At 35.1% G+C, this 19,661-nt stretch overlaps 1 protein-coding gene across 1 annotated transcript; it reads left to right on the top strand.

Annotated features, from left to right (window-relative positions):
* Positions 1 to 11,573: 11,573 nt before the first annotated feature.
* Positions 11,574 to 13,264, top strand: LOC104589130 (homeobox-leucine zipper protein HAT22-like). Its single transcript, XM_010247336.3, has 3 exons — positions 11,574 to 12,342; positions 12,482 to 12,561; positions 12,720 to 13,264. Exons 1-3 carry the CDS (start codon positions 11,857 to 11,859, stop codon positions 13,000 to 13,002), a joined length of 849 nt encoding a protein of 282 aa, XP_010245638.1. The 5' UTR covers positions 11,574 to 11,856; the 3' UTR covers positions 13,003 to 13,264.
* Positions 13,265 to 19,661: the final 6,397 nt, after the last annotated feature.

Here is a 19,661-nt window from a genome sequence, read left to right as displayed (position 1 = left end):
ATTTATTTTTAACAAATTTTTATTTATTATGAGGAATATATAAAATTATAAATGTTCCCAAATGCGATAGAATTTTGTACTTTTTAATTGTTTGTGTTTTATCTTTTTTTTTAATACTTATTATTCAATTATGACATCATGAGTTTCATTGAAAAGTTGGATCATTGACCCACCATCTAAATAAGAAAATAGCTTTACTTTCAAATTTGTTTTAAATTATATATCATCTACATTATATAAATAATTTTTATTTATCATACTTAGTTTTTGTTTAACATAATTAATATATAATTTTTTATATATTCTTTTGATTACTTGTACTTTTTTATTTTTTTAAAGGTTTATTATTTAACTATCATATCATCGGCTAATCCATTTGACCCAAACCACTAACTCACAACTCAAGAAGGAAAATAATTTGATTTCTAGGTTGACACTAAATTTTATATTACATTTTCATCATTGATAATGAATGTATAATATTAAAGATGTACCCAATATTTATTTTTATGAATATATAACATTAGATATGTGCCCAAATATTTTCTATTTATAAAAAATGTATTATTTGACTATGACATCATTTCATTTATAGGTTGATTTTAACTTTGGCATTCCATTTTCATCATTAATAAAATTACTTCTTACATTTTATATGCATTTTTATTTAGTATAATGAATATGAAATATTAGAGATATGTCCATTTATTTTTGTATTATATATTATATTTTTTTATTATTTAGTTATGACATTGTTTATAAACCCATTTGACCCAAAATGGTTGAATTGCTTATCCACCATTGGAAGGGAAGAAAATAATTTTTTTTTTCAAATTGTTTTTCAAAATATTTATTTTTATTATATTAAAATTAATTTTGTGGATTTTATAAGAGAATATACCTTAATATGAGATTTAATGAGAGAAAATAGGAAAACAATTTTATTTCTAATTGATTTTAAATTTTATATTCCATTTCTAAAATTAATAAAAATATTTCTTATTTATCATACTTATTATTTTTTAATATGTTGAATGTATGATGTTAAAAATGTTCCCAATTTTTTTTTTAATTTCAATTTTTGCATTTTATCTATTTGAATTTTATTATTTAATTGTGACAACATAGATTAACCCATTTGACCTGAAATAGTTTAATTTCTCACCTCTACCTAGATGAAAGCACTATTTTTTAAGGTAGATTTTAAAAGTATGTTTTTATGTTATTAGAATTATTAATTTATTATGTATGGGTTTAAATAATAGAATTTAATGATGAGATGAAATAAAAATTCCTTAAATATATGATTCAATGAAGATGAATGCAAATTACTAGCTTAAGTGTTGGATTTAATGAGAAGAAATTGAATGCATTGAATATCTTATAATTGTCTCTTTCCACCTCATTTAATATTAATAATTAATTACTCTTTTGCCCTCATTTTTTATCAAAAAATTTAAATATGGAAGAATAAATTTTGTCCTAAAAAATTTCATAAATATTACTGAGGTTATTCGTGCTTTTTAAAGTAATATAAATTTTATTCATTGTAACGGATCAGTCAATGACATTAGAAATGTCATAGCCTTTCCATCATAATTCGAGTTTTTAATTCCTTAGGGTCTAAAGTAATTTTTTAACAAAGCTCAAGGATTGTCTGAGGATTTGAGACAAAAACCCGTATTGGAAATGGTCCTAGTTAACACTTCTTTGAGGGGCGCTGACCAATCTGAATTATAGAATCTCACATGGACTAGATTGATATTTTTGGACCTAGGTCCAGATTGAGCCCCAAACACTTAAATCTTGGGGTTTAGTAGCCCTAGACCAACCCAATCCAACGCTGGGAATGCATGGAGATACCAAGACATAACTTCACAAATCTTATGGTAGAGTAGACAGTTGAATGATTTTAAAAATTGGAAAAGAAAAATCTATAATGCAGAAAGACATGATACCAGAAAAGCTTGGATCAATCAAAATCGTCTTGAATTTTGATGAAAACCCAACAAATTAATGATGTCAATTGATTTGTTATAAGTTTATCCGGTATCATGTCTTTCAAGCATCATAATCGAACTCTAAAAAATTATTCTTGGTAATGTTTGGAAATGTAATTATTATTGCCTCGTGTTCTATTGTGGTTAAAAAACAAAAACAGAATAAAAGCAAAAACCACTACTTGATCTTCCAGTCGTACTCCATGAATGAAATGAGAACTATATACCTGGGGCGAATGATTTTATGGTTGTTATTTTTGATTTTTGAAATCTCCAATACTGATTCATGAGTTTGGATTTCCTACCCACACTTGCGTACCCACATGACATCACATCTCCATGTTGCGCTTGTATATTATTATGCACGGGGAGATATTTTCAATTCATGGGTGTAGTGTTTTGTGGATAAGGGTGGATAGAGTTCTTGTGGGCAGGAGATCGGGAATCGATTCCAATAATCCTTACTACATATCATATGAAGTAGCATGGGCACCCTATAGAATGCATCCAACACGTGCCCCACAGCTCATTCCAACCGTGTATTAACAACATCTCTCCATGTCCATGATATGAATCTTCCCAATGCACGCTGAGATATGCATGTGGGGCACCAATATGAGCTCGTGGCATGTTGTATTGTCACATAAGGGTTGTGAACAATGATTCCATTCGGGCCACATCTTAGGCCGTTTCAGATATGGGGTTGTGACTTGGGCAAGGTCTGACTGACCCAGCCCAAGTTATCTGCAATGGGATCATATCATGTGATCCATATATTGAGAACTTGGGCTGGGCCTGGAAAGGATTTGTTCTGCAATAGGTCCATGGTCTGCTCAAGCAAACAATTTATACATATAAACAACTGTCTGCTAACACGTACACTTATATCATTATCAAATTAATTAAGCAATGGCATATGAATACAAATAAGCCTTTAGAGCTTGCGCCCTGAGAGTATACAAACGAATCAAAGGTCCAGATATTGTCGAAAGTGCAGAAAGCACTTTTGGATTGCAACGGTTTGAAAGGAAGCACGTGATGGTGTATGACTGGTCCAATCGATGGAAATTTACTTGTATATAGCCAGGAAACGTCCCAACGACAAGAAATGTGATAACTAGTGGTGGGAGAGTGATTATCCATGATATATAACATGTAGATTTGTCTGGGCTAATGGGCTCTTAATTAGGCCATAGCTAATTTAAAGTTTTTATTTCTTTTTGGCTTATATCATGGAATTTATTCATTAAAATTAAGGAAGTGGCACACTAAAATTCCACAAATGTATTTGTTAGGTAGACAAGAATGCAAATTTGTATGCGTAGGATTGCTCAATTTTATTATATACATTTCATGCAGAAATGGCAATTTTTGGGTGATTTTTTTAATTTTCCCACACTTGTCTTAACAATGTTCACTTGGGAAGAGTACATTAATTTAAAACTGAATATCATTCATACATGCATTATAATATTTGATCTGATTTTAATTCCTCTTCATTATCTTCATCCATATTAACAGGAAAAAAATGAAAAAGAAAATAATCTCATATTTAAAGAAGGTGTTTTAGCTAGCCTAGTGAAAATTAAAAAAAAAAAAAAAAAAGATGTTCTAGTGAAGCAAAAGGAAGTAAATTGTTGTTGGGTTTGACAATATTAATATAGGAAAAAATTATAGACCAATCAATTGGTATCATAAAAAAAGGTGATCAATCAGGTGGTATTCATTTCCGATACCATGTTTTTCCAGTATCATAGATTTTCCCTTTGTTGTTAAAGATGAGTTAATGATGCAAAATTTCATACTACATTGGCTTCAAGAATTAGGATTCAACAAATTAATATATATATATATATATATATATATATATATATATATATATATATATATATATATATATATATATATATATAATCAAAACTCTTCCGGTATCACTCCTTTCTGACTATAGCTGATTCACCCCATCATGAGACCACTATCGTTTTTGAAAACATAAGTATGACAATACTAGAATTCTAGAAAAATTGAGATTATATTTTAAAAATTTTAAAATATGAACCAAGAAATATTATTATAGTTAGAGGGTATAACAGTAAAAAATTTTGCAGAAAGTGTTTATAAGGGAAAATATATGCTGTCAGAAAGAGTCGAAGTCTAGTGAAAAAGGGATGGGCATGTAAGAGACGGAACAGATTACCCCCAAATATCCTTCCTACCATTTTAAAAGAGAATCTATTCATATTGGGATTGGCCATGTGCTGTTCAACAATTTCAGATGGGTCAACCTCTGTTTGGACCCAAAATTTTCAAATTAATGGTGTAGTCAGAGAATGAGCTTGAATTATGATTTCCACGTGGCTTCTTCTAAGCTGTGATCACCATCCAACAAACAAATTGTTTTTCTGCTATCAGTCGGGTTCATGAACAAATTAATTTTCTATGGGTATATAATGGATATTTGGAAAACCTTCAGCCACTGGTCTAAATATATATATAGGTTTAGATGTAAACCGAATGAAGCATTTAATAAATTTCATGGTTGATTTGAGACTGTCCACCATGACCTGACCAAAGTAATGTAATGTAGTTGGTGACGGTTGGAAAGCCCGTTGTTAATTGTTAGGACCACTTTTCAACTACTTTTTTTAATTTCGTAATTGTCAACTTGCCACTGAGCGTGAATTCTCTTTCTCTCTCTCTATATATCTTGATGAAATGCACTGCAGTGGTGGAATGCAATGCAAACCAACACAGGGACCCCACTACAAATAACAATATGACAAGGTTAAGAGAAATAATATTCCCCCAAGCTTTGAATGTATCCCCACCTTGGTGCAACTGCAACAGCAAGCATCTCTTCCCTCCTTTTCTTTCTTCTAACCAACAAAAAAAAAAAAAAAGTTTCTTACATGCATGATTGTCGTTGACTTCATTGAGGTGATGTTTAACAGAAGAAAAATAAATAAATAATAAAAGAGATCAAAGGTTGACGCCACTGGGCCCACCACAACGTGATGGGGATTCTGTTCTGTTGATCTACAAGTGATTCATCAGATGGAATTAATGTTCACATTCGGGGGATTGATACATAATATGAATCGTATCTACGGCACATAGAAATTAATAGAATTGAAGGAGAACTAGCAAAGGATACCTCCTGGAACCTCCAAGAAATGAATGTCGTTAGTTCCACCACCTCATTTTCATCATGAAATCAATCTTATTCTTCTTCTTTTATTTTATATTTAGTTGAATTCAATAATAAAAGAAGTCTCGATTGGGCATTGACTTTACGAAGATAATATAATTAATAATTATGTAAAGAAAAAAGATGTAAATAATGAATATAGAATTTGTTTTGAGTTGGATTGGCTTTTGCATATTGACTCCTTCAGTCGTTATTCCATGGATTATTGGATTGGATTTGGATGAGTCACTTGTAAAGCCAAATGGAATAAGGGACAATGGAAGCATAGCGTATAACGTTACGTTGGCCACTCCCACTCGACAATATGTCACATTTTGGACCTACACACAACAACTATTATTTTTATCAAAAAGGAGATGCCACCTTACACAATTAATTAAGCCCTCCCTTCACTTCAGTACTAGCTCCTTGGGCCGGACTCTTTCACTTAGCCCTCGATCGGTCTAAGTCGAGCCGGACTAGGTAAGCACAGGCCAGTAGCACTACTGCAACTTTGGCTATATTCCACCAATTCGATGTTATAGTTTGACTTGACCTGTTGCCACCTTAATTTACTAATACATCACTCACTGTCATCATCCCCATTATCAACGGCAAGAATTGAACGAATACATTCTCCCACTCTGGGGTCGGTCTATTTTCTGAATTATATATTTTTTTTTCTTCTACTTTATCGATCTTGATGGGGCATTATTGTCAAATCCTTTTCCAATACCTAATTTGGTGTCGTTTCTTATCTCTTCTTCCTTGTTGATGTCATTAGAGACTTTCAACTTGCATTAAACCAGCATTTAATTACATTCATTGACAGTGCATATATATTTTAATTGCTTCCAAAAACTAATTACTAATGCAAAATTTGCAACACCTTCCTCATACCTCAATAATTCTTTCATTTTAAGTGAGGGCCCGCAACATATTGCTTCAATTCCTACCTCACTCCCAAACATAGCCTTAACCTCCTCCTATCTTCAATGTTAATCTTTTTCATATGAAGTGGGAACCACTTCATTTTTATTTCCTACTTTATTTAATTTGTCACAAACAAGAAGGAAAATGTCAAATCTGAAATAAAAGCAAAGCAGGACCTAGCTATTGGCTATTGGCACTCCCATGCATTTACATGAGTATGAAATTCTTCACTGCAAAATGCAAACAAACTGAGCCCTAGCTAGGGACATGATTACATGAAAGGAGTTCAATTGAAGACACATTAACTAATTAAAGCTTCGAGTAGAGTAAATATATATGGTAATTAGACAACTTTCCGTACTGGTACAATGAAATGCATCTTGAGAGCTAAAATTTTGCTCTGCCAATGAACAATTTAATACTATACTGCGCCATATCATGAGTACAATAATGGTTTTCCAAAACAAATGGGCTGCAACATCGATATATCATGGCATTCAAGTTTCATCATTTACAAGTTTGACGTCCATTTCGAGGTACTGACACTCAAAAATGTGTTTCCATGCATGTAATAAATAGAATTATGATCATATCTTGACATTCATTTGTGAATTTTAATTAATTTGATGATCATTCTCTCGCTCTTAACGATGAAGTTTCAACATAAACTTTAATTTGTTCCATTCAGTTATTTCTATTTATAACAGAGACAAATAGTTTCAATTCACTAACCCACAAGTAAAATACTTCTACCAGTACTATTATTACTACTTTTACTATACCTTCTCTGATCACTCTCTCTCTCTCTCTCTATAGGGTCTTTAATTGTTTCCTTTTTACTAGTTAACCAATGGAACAATAATTTTGGTTACTTCATTCTCAGTTGGTTTTGGTTTAGATTTACTTTGTGCTTGAAGACAGGCCAATTACCATGGTAATTTGGACTGACAAAGACCATCAAACAAGAGAGAATAATTTCTTTTTCAAATTTCCTACAGCTTTACATGCTGCAGTAGTAGACTTTCTAACAGAGATCTCAATCTTCAATGGACCTTTTGGGGCCCCACATATTTGTTTCTCCTCTCCTCCACTCGCAGGATGGAGGATAAATTGAATACCACAGCGATGGAAATTATTGCATACACGACTCTTGAACTCGTCTTCCAATCTGGAACAGCAACAACTGGTCTGACATTAATGAGACAGATGATGATGATGGATCAAATGCCGTGTTGATGATAGGGTTGAAGCTTCTTCAGTTGGGCCGGGCTAACAAAAAAAAGCAACTGACCCCCACACCTGCAGCTTATTACTAATTATAGGCTACATTGCTAGGTTGGGTTGTGTTAAAAGTTAGCATTTAGAAATATAACTAGTATTTAAGATATGGGTTGGATTAGGGCTGACTGGTCCCTCACTCAACCATGATCACTTTGTGTTTGGATGTATAACAACCGGTTAATTTGATGATGAAATTGTTCACCCCACTTGAACTTGTTCAACATAAAGAAAAAAAAAAAAAAGCTAGCTCTGGAATATAATATAATTGTGAAAAGCAACTTTAGTTTATTTGATTGGTTCACAATTTTGAATTACGTACAGAACCCATACTCCATACTCCATAAAGTTGAAACAAGTCATAACTTACTATATCAGGTTGTGGAACTGGAACATGAGAAGAAGGGTGAGTGTGTGACCCGACTCGGTCGTTTTCCCGGTGAGGCGGTGAGGAGTGAGTGACGACGACTCCAAAGTCCAAACATGGAAACGGGGCGGTGGGCAGGGGTGTGCTGGTCTAGTTAGTACACAACAACTACGTAGTAATGGTGGGGTCTTGCTCCAACCCAACGGGCCAGCGGCTCTTGCCTCCAGTCCATTATCCATATCATGCATGGTTGGTGCTCGATCGATCTGGTTACAATCTGGACCGGATAGCTAAGAGAGAAGCATGCATGAACTGGCCAAGTTGTTTTGAGTATGTATTGACTTGGGACATGGCACATGAACGCCCACTATTTCAATTGCCTCTGATACGATCGAGCAGATCTATATGGGTAGAGTTGACGACACAACACAATACGATAAAAGCATGCATGTTGATTTAATTACTCAACCCTAATTAAGGTGGCAGAATTAGCTCCAACCAACTATATATTCGACCTTTGGCCCCAGTGCCTTTAACTTTTGTTCCACAAGTTTCCCGGCCGGCGAGTCCTTTAACTAACAGTGCAATACAGTTTTCTACATTCCCACATAATAATAATCTAAGTGGGACCATTATGCTTGATTGCATGCCCATCTTGTAGAGAGAGAGAGATGAGTGAATCAGCAAATGTAGTGGGAATGACATGGGTCTATGTATAATAATATATAAATGGATCCCTCATAGCTTTTAAACGGAAGCATGATGTTCCCATTTGCAGACCCAATTCCGCAATTAGAGAGAAAAGAGAGTTGTGAGTGGGGTAAAGGCTTGTCTTGCTTTTAGAAAGTCGGTGCGTTGATGATGATGGATGGCTAGATGCTCTTTCATCATATATACATACTCATAAAATCAAAAGAGGATATATACAGTATAACTCTGACTAGACTTTTGTTGTCCAATACGAAACCATTGGCTTCTTATTAACAGTTCATCAACACCCTCGAAATCTTTTTATCTTTTTTTTAATAAATTTTTTAGGATGATGATGATGAACATATGATGCATATCATATGGTTATAATAATGAACACAAGTAGGAATAGATTGCGTAGACTGCAATTTAAATAATTAATAATAAACATGAAAAAATAAACAAGGGATTAGGAATAGATGTGCAGTGGACAATGTAGACAAAAGTCTTGGTTTCCTTGATTTGGACGGTTGGTATGGACAGGGACGAAGAAAAGCCAAACAAAGCGCACTTCTCATCTTACCAACACGGTCGGCTGGCAGTAAAGACAGGACAACATCCGGCCCCGGGCCCCGGGCCCCGGGCCCCGGCCCATATCATCATCTCATCGCATAACCTTATCTTCTTCAATCTCTCTCTTTCTCCCTCTCAGAGTCTCTCTGGCTTCCGCCAACGCCAACTTCTACGCTCCACAATCGTCCCCCACGGAATCGAATGCCCATCATACCAAATCATTGGTGGGGCCTTAGTGCCTAACCTCTGCCTCTCCTCCTTTCTTTACCCTTTTCTACCCCTTACGTACCTCTTCCACTTGACACGCGTCCACCCACGCCCAACTCCATATCTCTTTGCTTTATGACTTTTATCCTCTACCAGCACAGATTGCCCAGGCCCAGGCCCAGGGGGAGGACTGTCTACATGAGAAGGAGAACCTCCACCTCCACCACCATTAACCTTTGTTATTTCGTTTAATTAATTAATGCCGATTTTTGCTTTATCACTCTGATGACATCGCCCATTTCATTTGATTAATTATGCCCTTACTTTCTTCATATTGCAATTGTTTCCAATCATCCCTTTTATTTATACATTAAAGTGATGAGTTAGGGGAAGGGGTAACCAAAATATTAATTCTCTATTTTTTGATATATATTATTTATTTATTACTGTTGATATACATATATCCACTCCAGTATTCAACTGTGTGTCAAAGTCAATGACCATCTGTTTGCTTTTGATACTTGTCGACAAAGATTTGGATAATCCTTCCTTAAACTTTCTCTTCATCTCTCATCACGAACTTCTCCCTTCCTCTTACTTTTCCAGAAAATCAAATAAACTAAATCAATTTATAGTTTCAAAATTCATTAGTTGTCAAACATGTACATAAGTAAGTGGGGGCACCAGAATTCTAGTGCATACATCAATCAAATTGCTGATGCTATACGTGGCCAGCCAAACCAGCTCAATGATCAACACTACTTCTCAGTTCATGGACCACCATTTATTTGACCCGAAAAGGTTTAATTACAGATTAGAGGATATCGGTTCTATGGCTCCAAATTAATATATAGGACCTTAATGCAATGGCCAAGAAAATTAAATGATAGAAATCTATTAATTCCACGTATAGGGTGGCCTTTGGTGTTGTAATTAAACACCAATAAAACACAGCTATAAATGATAGAAATCCATTAATTCTGAGAAGTTCATGGCCCCCCAATAAAACACAGACACCCCAGCTATCAAATGAACAGAAAAGTCACTCGAGTATTTTAAATTTGACAAAGGTACTGCATGCCATGTTCGTATCTTATTGGAGGCTTACAAAAAAAAAAAAAAAATTCTGCAACCATGGCCATAGGAGATTTTTTTTTTCTCCCTCCCTTTTATATATAGCAGTAACTCCAATTTAATTAGTACAATACTCAAAGAAACATGACAAATTAAAACTGATCAGTACTGACTTGACAGTCGGAGCTATAGTTAGGCATGCAGCTGCTGGGTGTGGTGGAGCGGGCGGGCATTGATTCTTGAAACCCAAACCCACCTGGTCCGTGAGCGTGGGCAGGGTGTGGACCATGATCACTTTCACCTTAATTATGGGTTGCACTTTGCGTCATCAATCTTGTCTAGAAAACTGATGTTGAGGTGGATCGATATTGTTTGTTGAGATGGATCGATATTGTTACTTTCATGTAATAAATAAATAAGAAAAAATGGTGTTGGATATAGGTGACCTAAAATTAAAATGAGTATAGCCGACAAAACCATTATTGAATTTGAATGGATGTGTTCAGACACACACATGCACTTCCTAGTAGTAGTGGTCCAAAACACTCTACATCAACTTTCTAGTTAAGCAAAGATCTGGATTCTTGTGAATGAATTATAACTCTCTCAACTCTAACTCATTTGGTGTCTTCCACCTACTTTTCTCTTTTCCATTCTTTTTATCTTTTCTTACAACAACAAATTAACATACAGAAAACTAGAGCATTAAAATCCTCTCTCTGGACTCTACCATTACATGCACCTACCGATTACTTCTGAATATATAGTTAAATAGAAAGCAACCCAAATTGTATCTGGTGATATTTAGTAGCTAGGTTAATCAATTGAGACAAATTAACCTAGTAAATTAGCACCATGTATTGTAGGTGATGCAAAGGGCACACGCACACCGACCAGGTAGCGAAACAATATATATATATATATATATATATATATATATAGTGAAAATAATACCCCGTAAAGTGGTTACAGCATACGCTAAGCAAAGGAAAAGTTGCAGCATAATTGTCCACATGTAAAGTTAAAAAGGACAAAAAAAGAACACGAAAAGAGATGTAATAGTTAATAAGGTACGTGGGTGCGGAGTGGATGGTGTAAGCGAGGACGAATCATTCTCTTGATGTGGTTCTTTGTAGTGTATACTGTGGTGCATCCACTCACATCATGTGAATCCACGTATTCATCATTTCACCCATTCTATACATGTGTAGAGAGAGAGAGAGAGAGAGAGAGTTATTGCTTGTTAATTTGTTTGTTAGAGACTGGGACCAATAATAATAGTAGTAGTGGGGTTCTCATGGTCAACCTATGTAGAGAGAGAGACATGGGGATTTTCATAATTTCTCACGCCAGATTCGTTTCTCTACTCATTCATTCCTTTGATTAATAATCATCGTAGCCACCCACCACCTCCCAAAGTCTTCATTCTTTTTCAGTTTTTCTCGTCCTCCTCCTCCGTCTCCGTTCCTTACAAGAGGATCGACACAACTCAGACAAAAGTCCATATTTCTACCGGTGCCGTGTTTGATTGAAATCGATCCAACAACATGGGGTTTGAGGAGGATCTGTGCAACACGGGGCTTGGTCTAGGTTTGGGCTGCGAAGGTAAGCCTGCTGAGACACGACCGAGGTCTACTGATCATCGAAGGAATAAACCATGCTTGAACTTTGACAACTTATTCTTATCCTCCTCCACTACGTCAATGGCAATAACCAGCGATGAGCCGTCTCTAACGTTAAGCCTTTCGGACGAGAAATATCAAGCCGTGAAGATCGACGTGAACAAGGCTTGTGACAATTCGGCCACCGATGTGTGCCGGCAAACTTCTCCTCATAGTGGTATCTCATCTTTTTCCAACGCTAGCGTCAAGAAGGAGAGGGATCTGGGGAATGAAGAATTGGAGGTAGAGAAGGTGTCTTCCAGGGCCAGCGATGAAGATGAAGAGGGTAGTGCAAGGAAGAAACTTAGGCTTACCAAAGAACAATCTGCCCTCTTAGAGGACAGCTTTAAAGAGCACAGTACTCTCAATCCGGTAGTACTCTATTTTTTTTTTTTCTTTTTTAGGTCTTAATTAACCCTTTTATCATGTTACTATATTACTACTTTCAATAGGTTATTTCTTCTTTTTTTTTTTCCTAATGCTATTTTTCTTCTTTTTCGGGAAATATCAGAAGCAAAAGCAAGCCTTAGCGAAACAATTGAACCTGCGGCCTCGACAAGTGGAAGTTTGGTTCCAAAACAGAAGAGCCAGGTCTGCTTCTTAGTCCTTGTCGTAGAAAATTAACAGGAAAAATAGTTTTTTCTCTCTTGGATATTTTTGTTGGTTTATGTGTTAAAAAATAGTCTACATCTGAACTGGTATAAATAAATCAACTTGTTGATGTTATTATCGATCGCTTCTTATAACAGGACAAAGCTGAAGCAAACGGAAGTAGACTGTGAATTCTTGAAGAAATGCTGTGAAACGCTCACAGATGAGAACAGGAGATTACAGAAGGAGCTACAAGAGCTAAAAGCTTTGAAGCTAGCGCAGCCTCTATACATGCAGCTGCCGGCGGCCACGCTCACCATGTGCCCATCATGCGAGAGGATCGGCGGCATCACCAGCGATGGATCCACTAAGACTTCATTTGCGATGGCACCCAAACCTCATTTCTTTAATCCCTTCACCCACCCATCTGCAGCTTGTTAGAAGATGAGAAAACGCAGCACTAGTATCACAACCACAATCCCTCGTCTTTTTGTTCAGGGCTTGTATGTCTCGATCTCCAGTTCTTTTTTTTTTCCTTCTTAGGAAAAATTAGTGTCATTAATTGATCTTTTGTAGGAAGAAAGATTAATGGTTAGTAGAAACTAGAAAAAAAAAGTCTCATGTCTCTCTCATGCTCTTGTAAATTGTATCAACAATATTAATTATATCCATGAATAGAAATTTTCCCTTTTGTTCCTCATAATTTTCTGCTTTACATGTTAGTAGTTGAACTGAACGAGTTATTGTTCTTTGTTTGTTTGTTTGGTTGAGAGAGATTGAGAGAAAAAAAAGGAAGGTGATGAGTGATGAGAAGCGTGTGGGGCAAGGAAGGAATTGAGGATTCAAGAAACATGGGAGATGGCGTGAGAGATGCCTCCCCTTTTCAGAAACCGGTGGGTCACGCCCCACGTGATGTCTTCAATGGTTAATGGTTTCCCACTTGCATCTTCCCAAATCCTGCTTCTTGCCCCTCCGGCTTCATTAAAGGGCTCTCCAAGGTCATCCCTTCCGTCATCATCACGCGCGCGCAGACTCACAATATCTAGTCTAGCTTTAGAAATGAGCAATGTTTTCAAAACCGATCCAGTGGTCGAACCGTTTTTGCCTCCGAGTCCTGGGTCATCGGTTCAACTGTTTGGATCGAATGATTCATATAGTTTAGCAATAAATAATGTATATATGTGTTTTAGATATGTTATATATATTATTTTATATTTAATTTATGTTTTAATTTAGTTTTTAATTTATAAAAATATTAAAAATTGTTATTTGAAGCCAAAAAGGGAAGGTGCCTGTGGCACATTGGGATGTATAGATCTCTAAAAGTTATTCAAAATAAAAATAAAAATCACTATAATCAGACATCAGAATACAAAATTTTGGCCTTTAAAAGTTTTGCATGCATTGAATGTACAACATGCGGGGTCACTAGGTCGAACAGGTCAATGGTTGAATTGGCAGAATTAAACGCCTCATGACCAAATCACGATTTTTGACCGACTAACAGATCTTGACTGAATCAAACCCAGAATCCTAATTGGGTAACGATTCAAACGGTTCGACTGGCCAAATCAACGACGTATTGAAAACATTGGAAATTAAAACCAATTAAGCTCCCAAAGACAAGACAGAAGAGGCTTTGCTTGTATCTATTATTTGTTTGTTATTATTACTCAGAGAGCGGAGCAGCGGATGTTTTAACTTACAACTTTACAACCGTCTTGGGGTTGGGGTTAAGGACTTAGGACCACGAGCACGAGCAACGGCATTCCGGTCCTTTACCCCACTTCTTTGGATAGCAGCAAGTCTTCATCAACTACTACCCTTTTTTTAGATTAATTAGTGATGGCAGGAAGACCATCTTTCAAGGCTAACTCCCGGATTCAACCCGGCTCGCCTGAATGTACAAAACAGAATCTTTCAGCCCCCTGATAGCTAGCTTATGGGTCATAGAGTTCGCATTCCTATTTACAAAAGACACTGAGATGTTCAACTTTTGTAAACTATTTCAAATATACTGAACCAGAAAAACAGCATCATTAGCTAAGAAGGCATTTATTTTGTGGACTGCTGTGACCAAGGTTTGACAATCACTTTCGAACACAATCTTTTTCCTTCTAAATAATTCGCCAGCTCCAGGCCTTGAGAAAAGGCTAGGGCCTTACTATTCCCAAAAGAAACTGCAACCTGAAATTTTATGAGCTAGAGTGTGGCGTGGGTTGAATCGGGCCAGACCGTTTTTTTTATTATTTTTATTTCTTTGCTAAGTAAAATTAAAATATTTAATTTTCCTTTGGGAACTATTTGAAAAAATAAGAAATCTAAAAAAAATGAAAAAAAACTTATCCAAATAAGAAGTCAAAGAGACAAAGACTCAAAGTGAATAACAAATTAGAAAAAAAAATAGGAATTTTATTTCATTTAAATTTGAATGATACAAAGCATATAATGGTTGGGTGAATGAAATATGAAAATTGGAAAATGGAATATTAATAAAACATAAAAAATACAATGTAGTTACAAATTGAAAATAAAAAATTATATTATTATAAAATATCAAATAACTTAAATAAAATTAAAACAAAATTCATAATAATTTGAAAAATGCTATACAACTATTAAGTATACAAAAAATATTGACTTCATCATTTTCTCCTATTGTTCTTGATTTTGATCATCTTCTTCAAGTGAAACATCAGGTGTAGTGTCATGCCCTCCTTTGTCTTGCAATCTATCTTTAGCATACAACCAATCTTTAAAGCAGATGCATGTTTCTAAACTTTAATCATTCATACAGCTTCTCTTGTTGTCCAACACTCTAATACCTGCACTAAAACAAGACCTGATGGAATTGTAAACACCGAAGGGGTTAGTAGATTATGTGTCATGGCAGTGAGAACTGGATAATTTTTTTGCATGATCACTCCACCGAGCTAAAATATCAAAAGTATTTGTTCCCTTCGAGGTGAAGGAAAAATCACCTAAAGTAAAAAAAAAAAATGCTTGTAAATAAAAATTAAGTTCAATAAATCAACTTGTTGTCGAGGCAGTGGATTTTGGCCTCTTACTTATTAAATAAAAAAGTTTTTCTCTTCCACTACTGGACTCAAATTCAGAAGTGGAAGATGCAACTGTACAAGTTGTAGAATTTTCATTATTCCATATTGCTTCAAGTTCATATAAACTATACATTTCAAATAATAAACTATTAATTTCTTCTATTTTATTTCCAATTTCAATATCCATATTCTCACAATATGTTTCAATTAAAATATCTAAACCATCTTTCCTAATTCTAGGCTCTAATATTATAGGTATAAGCAATAAAGAGAAGAAATGTTCTCCCAATATTTTTTAAATTTATTTGCCATTATTTCAATAATACTTTTAAATTGTGGTTTCTTTCTATATTTTGCAAAACAATCATTAATCATCATTAATTGATAAGCTAAATTACAACTAGTTGAATAATAAATACCCAATAATTCATTTGTTGCATCATAAAAATGTTTTAAAAAATCTCTTATACAAATTGCCATTTCCCAGTCTTCCTCAAATATAATATTAGTAGGCATTTTTGCATTATAAAACTCACTAAGAATTTGTTTGTGAGAAATACAACTTTCTAACATAGAATAGGTAGAATTTCATTTATGTTTAACATATAATATAAAATGTTTATATTTTAAACCATAATTTTGACATAAATATTTAAATTCTTGTTTTCTTGCTTAGAACTTTTAATATATAATAAAATTTCTAATTTTAGAAATATGAGTAGAAATAATATTTAAAGCATCTTGAATACATAAATATAAGATGTGACATGCACATCTGGTATGAAATAATTTAACATTTAAACATGGTTTTAATTGAGATTTTAAAATATTTATTGTTGAATCATTATTACTACCATTATCAAAACTAATAGAAAATAGTTTATTGTCAACTCCATAAGCATGTAAGGTATTTAAAATACTTGCAGCAATTGTTGGGCCAATATGTGGCCATTCAAGCCTAGTAAAACTTAAAATTCTTTTATTTTAAAAGTCAATTTTTATCAATAAAATGATTGGTAACACAAATATAACTTATGTTAAATTTAGAAGCCCAAATATCATAAGTAATTGCAACTTTAGAATTAAGATTTGATAATGTATAAATTAAATTTTGTTTATATGAATAAAAAATTTTTAAAGCATATGATCTAATAGTATTCCTAGAAAATTTTTTAAATTGTGGATTTACAAAATTACGTAACCATTTTTCAAATTTAGTATCTTTAGCTAACAAAAATGGTTGTTCAGCATGTACAATGTATTTTGCTAATTCTTGCTTCATTTTTTCTTGAGAATATTTAAAAGTACCAAAACCCCCCGCCCAGTTTGTTTCTCTCCCTTCGTCTTCTTCTTCTTCTTCTTCTTCTTCTTTCTCATGGGTGAGCAAATGTTTGCCCAAATGGCCAGTACCACCCTTGCTACAATAGTTGAAGTCTTCCTACATTTTGGCAAACAACTCTTTTTCCCTTTCCTGAACCTCCTCATCTTTAAATATTTTTCAAACCGGGCTAATCAACTTAGTGACCTTTTTATTTTCCCTATTATCAGTAATAGGGGTGGTGGTTCCATCAATATCATAGCATCCATATCGGTGCTAACACTACCATGCTGTGACTAAATCTCATCGACATTGAGCATGTTGGGGAATTGGTTTTAGGAGGAGTTGACCATTTTTTAATTCTAAAAAAATAAAAATTAATTTAATTGCATTTACCTAGATTGCTAGTTCAGAATCCCAACTTGATTTCAATAGTTGAAGGCTTTCAACTCCAGGAACCCAACCCTCCCAAATTGCTAACTTGAGATGCTTGAGCTGTTGAATAAGTCTTCTTCTTGTTGGAACTTTAATAAAGTTGAGAATTGGAGAATCAGAGAATGTATGAGAGATTGAGATTTGAGAGAGTATGAGAATTAGAGAAAAGATTAAGAGAATTGTAGAATTGGTGCGATAAGAATGGTGGAGGATAAGGCTATTTATAGGATTGAAAATAATTTAATTACCCAAAATACACTAAAAACTAGTTGTTAGGAGGGGTATTTTAATTATTGTAAAGTTATTTATTACTTTACCCAAAATGCCCCCCAAACTAACTGTTTATATAGTTGTTGGGGGCATCTGTGTCATTCTTTCTTCCCTCCCAAAACCATAATACATAAATACTCTCCCTATATAGTTGTTGGGGGCTATTTCTGTAAAAAAAACCTCAAAAAGCTAAAACTAGCTGTTGGGGACCCCTAACAGCTAATTCATCGGGCTGGCCAAGCGTGACCCACTACGGGCCCGCGGGCCATGCCATGCCATACTGCATACTGTGCCGGATCATTGACCTGGGAACTCAGGCCCAGCATGGTCCGGGCCATCGTGCCAGGCTGGTCCACACGGACAATTAATCCATGAATTTGGTTAAAAATGTGGGCAGTTCTAATCCACCGTCAGTCGGTCATTTGGAGGACTAGTACTGCCCACTTTATATAGGTTTTTTGTGCCCGTTTGGGAGGGATTTCACCACTGTGGCCTCTTGTGGTTCAAGTTACATAGTTTTTACTTTCTACTTTCTACTCAGAAAACTGTGAGACCATGGTCATAGATTGAAAAGCCCAAAAATGCTTACGTTGAGCTGTGAAATTAACTTTTAGGTCAAGCTAATTTTGGTAACTTCTTGGAAGCGACTCAGTCAATGCAGATCAATCAATGATGAATCCCTCCTGAACAGCCCTTTTGAATTACTTGTTCAAAACACTTTAAAGCAGCCCTAACAAGGTTTGGTGAATCTTCAATTTAGCCTTCCCAAACGGGACCCTTACGAAAAGCTGGTCCTACGGCCAAAACTCGTTGAATGTGTGGTGCGTTACGTTGAAACAATGTGTGGTGTAGATATAGAATGGGTTGGCCGGTGGGTTTTAGATGAAATAAGCAGAGAGCCATGAACAGAAAATCTCCCAATCCACAATGGCCCACCGTCCCAGGGTTGCCAGATAAATGAGCTCGGAGATATATATAGTGAGCACCACCTTATATATGGGTTAGCTTTATAGACGATTATAGAGGAGATCCCCCGACTGGTGGTTGAATGTACGGAAAGCCTTTTCTTTGGAGAACTTCAGTGACAGACCCCTCTTGCCTGTTATAGGTGTTTGCTTATGGAGCTTACAAACCATGTTTAAGGCATTTTTAGTAGTCTATTAACTATTTCTTCAATATTTGATTATATTGAGTCTTGCTACTTAATTGGTCTAACACTATCCTGAGATGCTATATTACTTTGTCATGTCAGCAAATAATAAGGGGTATTTGATAACATGTTGGGCTTTGCTTTTGAAAATAAAATCAACGGTTTTGATAATATGATTGATTAGTGATGTGGCAGATATTTTCTTTCGGTAAATTGCTGAAATTTCCCCTGAACCTTTTAACCAATACTGAAACCTCTTTTGAAGTTTGATTATTGAAATCACCTCCGTTGAATTTTATGACATAGTGGCAAGTAGACTCCAAGGTTTTTCGACAATTTATTTATTTATTTTAGTATTTTTTTCTGATGTAGCAGCTGTTTTATTTTCTAGAACAAAATCAGAATTCACATCTACCGTCTACAGGGAGTGCCCTACAACATATTCCAACCGTGCATTGGGAACATCTCCCAGACAACTTCCCAAGATGTTCTTAATGCACGCTGATGTTGTCAAACAGGCAAACATGAAACACCCCTAAATGTATAGTTGATTTAGTAGCTGAGGTGGTTACTGTTTGTGGTAAATTCACTGGACCTCACGTGCAATCTGATCAATCCCCACTCCTTGATCCCCGTGTAACTGTGCAATGGAAGGGTTGGACCATTCAACTAATGATCAGAAAGACATGATAGCGAAAGATACGTTCTCCTAAAAGCCCCCATTCGGACCCGGGACCAATTTTCAAGGGTCAGAATTCAGAAATCTCCCAACCTTTCCCCTCTTCCCCATCTTCTCATGTCAGGGTAGAACCGTAGAATTAATTGGTAATTGGATCCGGGCTTGGGCTTAAACGTGGGCTATGGTACT

Source organism: Nelumbo nucifera, chromosome 5 (genome assembly GCF_055504915.1).
Source record: "Nelumbo nucifera cultivar China Antique chromosome 5, China Antique-T2T, whole genome shotgun sequence".
NCBI classification, from domain to species: domain Eukaryota; kingdom Viridiplantae; phylum Streptophyta; class Magnoliopsida; order Proteales; family Nelumbonaceae; genus Nelumbo; species Nelumbo nucifera.
Note: the sequence above shows the minus strand (reverse complement) of the source record. Positions and strands in the feature narration are given on the sequence as shown.

Coding starts and splice junctions, on each gene's coding strand:
- LOC104589130 (XM_010247336.3), top strand. CDS start 11,857: ATGGGGTTTGAGGAGGATCTGTGCAACACGGGGCTTGGTCTAGGTTTG. Junction 12,343..12,481: donor AGCACAGTACTCTCAATCCG/GTAGTACTCTAT, acceptor GGGAAATATCAG/AAGCAAAAGCAAGCCTTAGC. Junction 12,562..12,719: donor TTCCAAAACAGAAGAGCCAG/GTCTGCTTCTTA, acceptor TTCTTATAACAG/GACAAAGCTGAAGCAAACGG.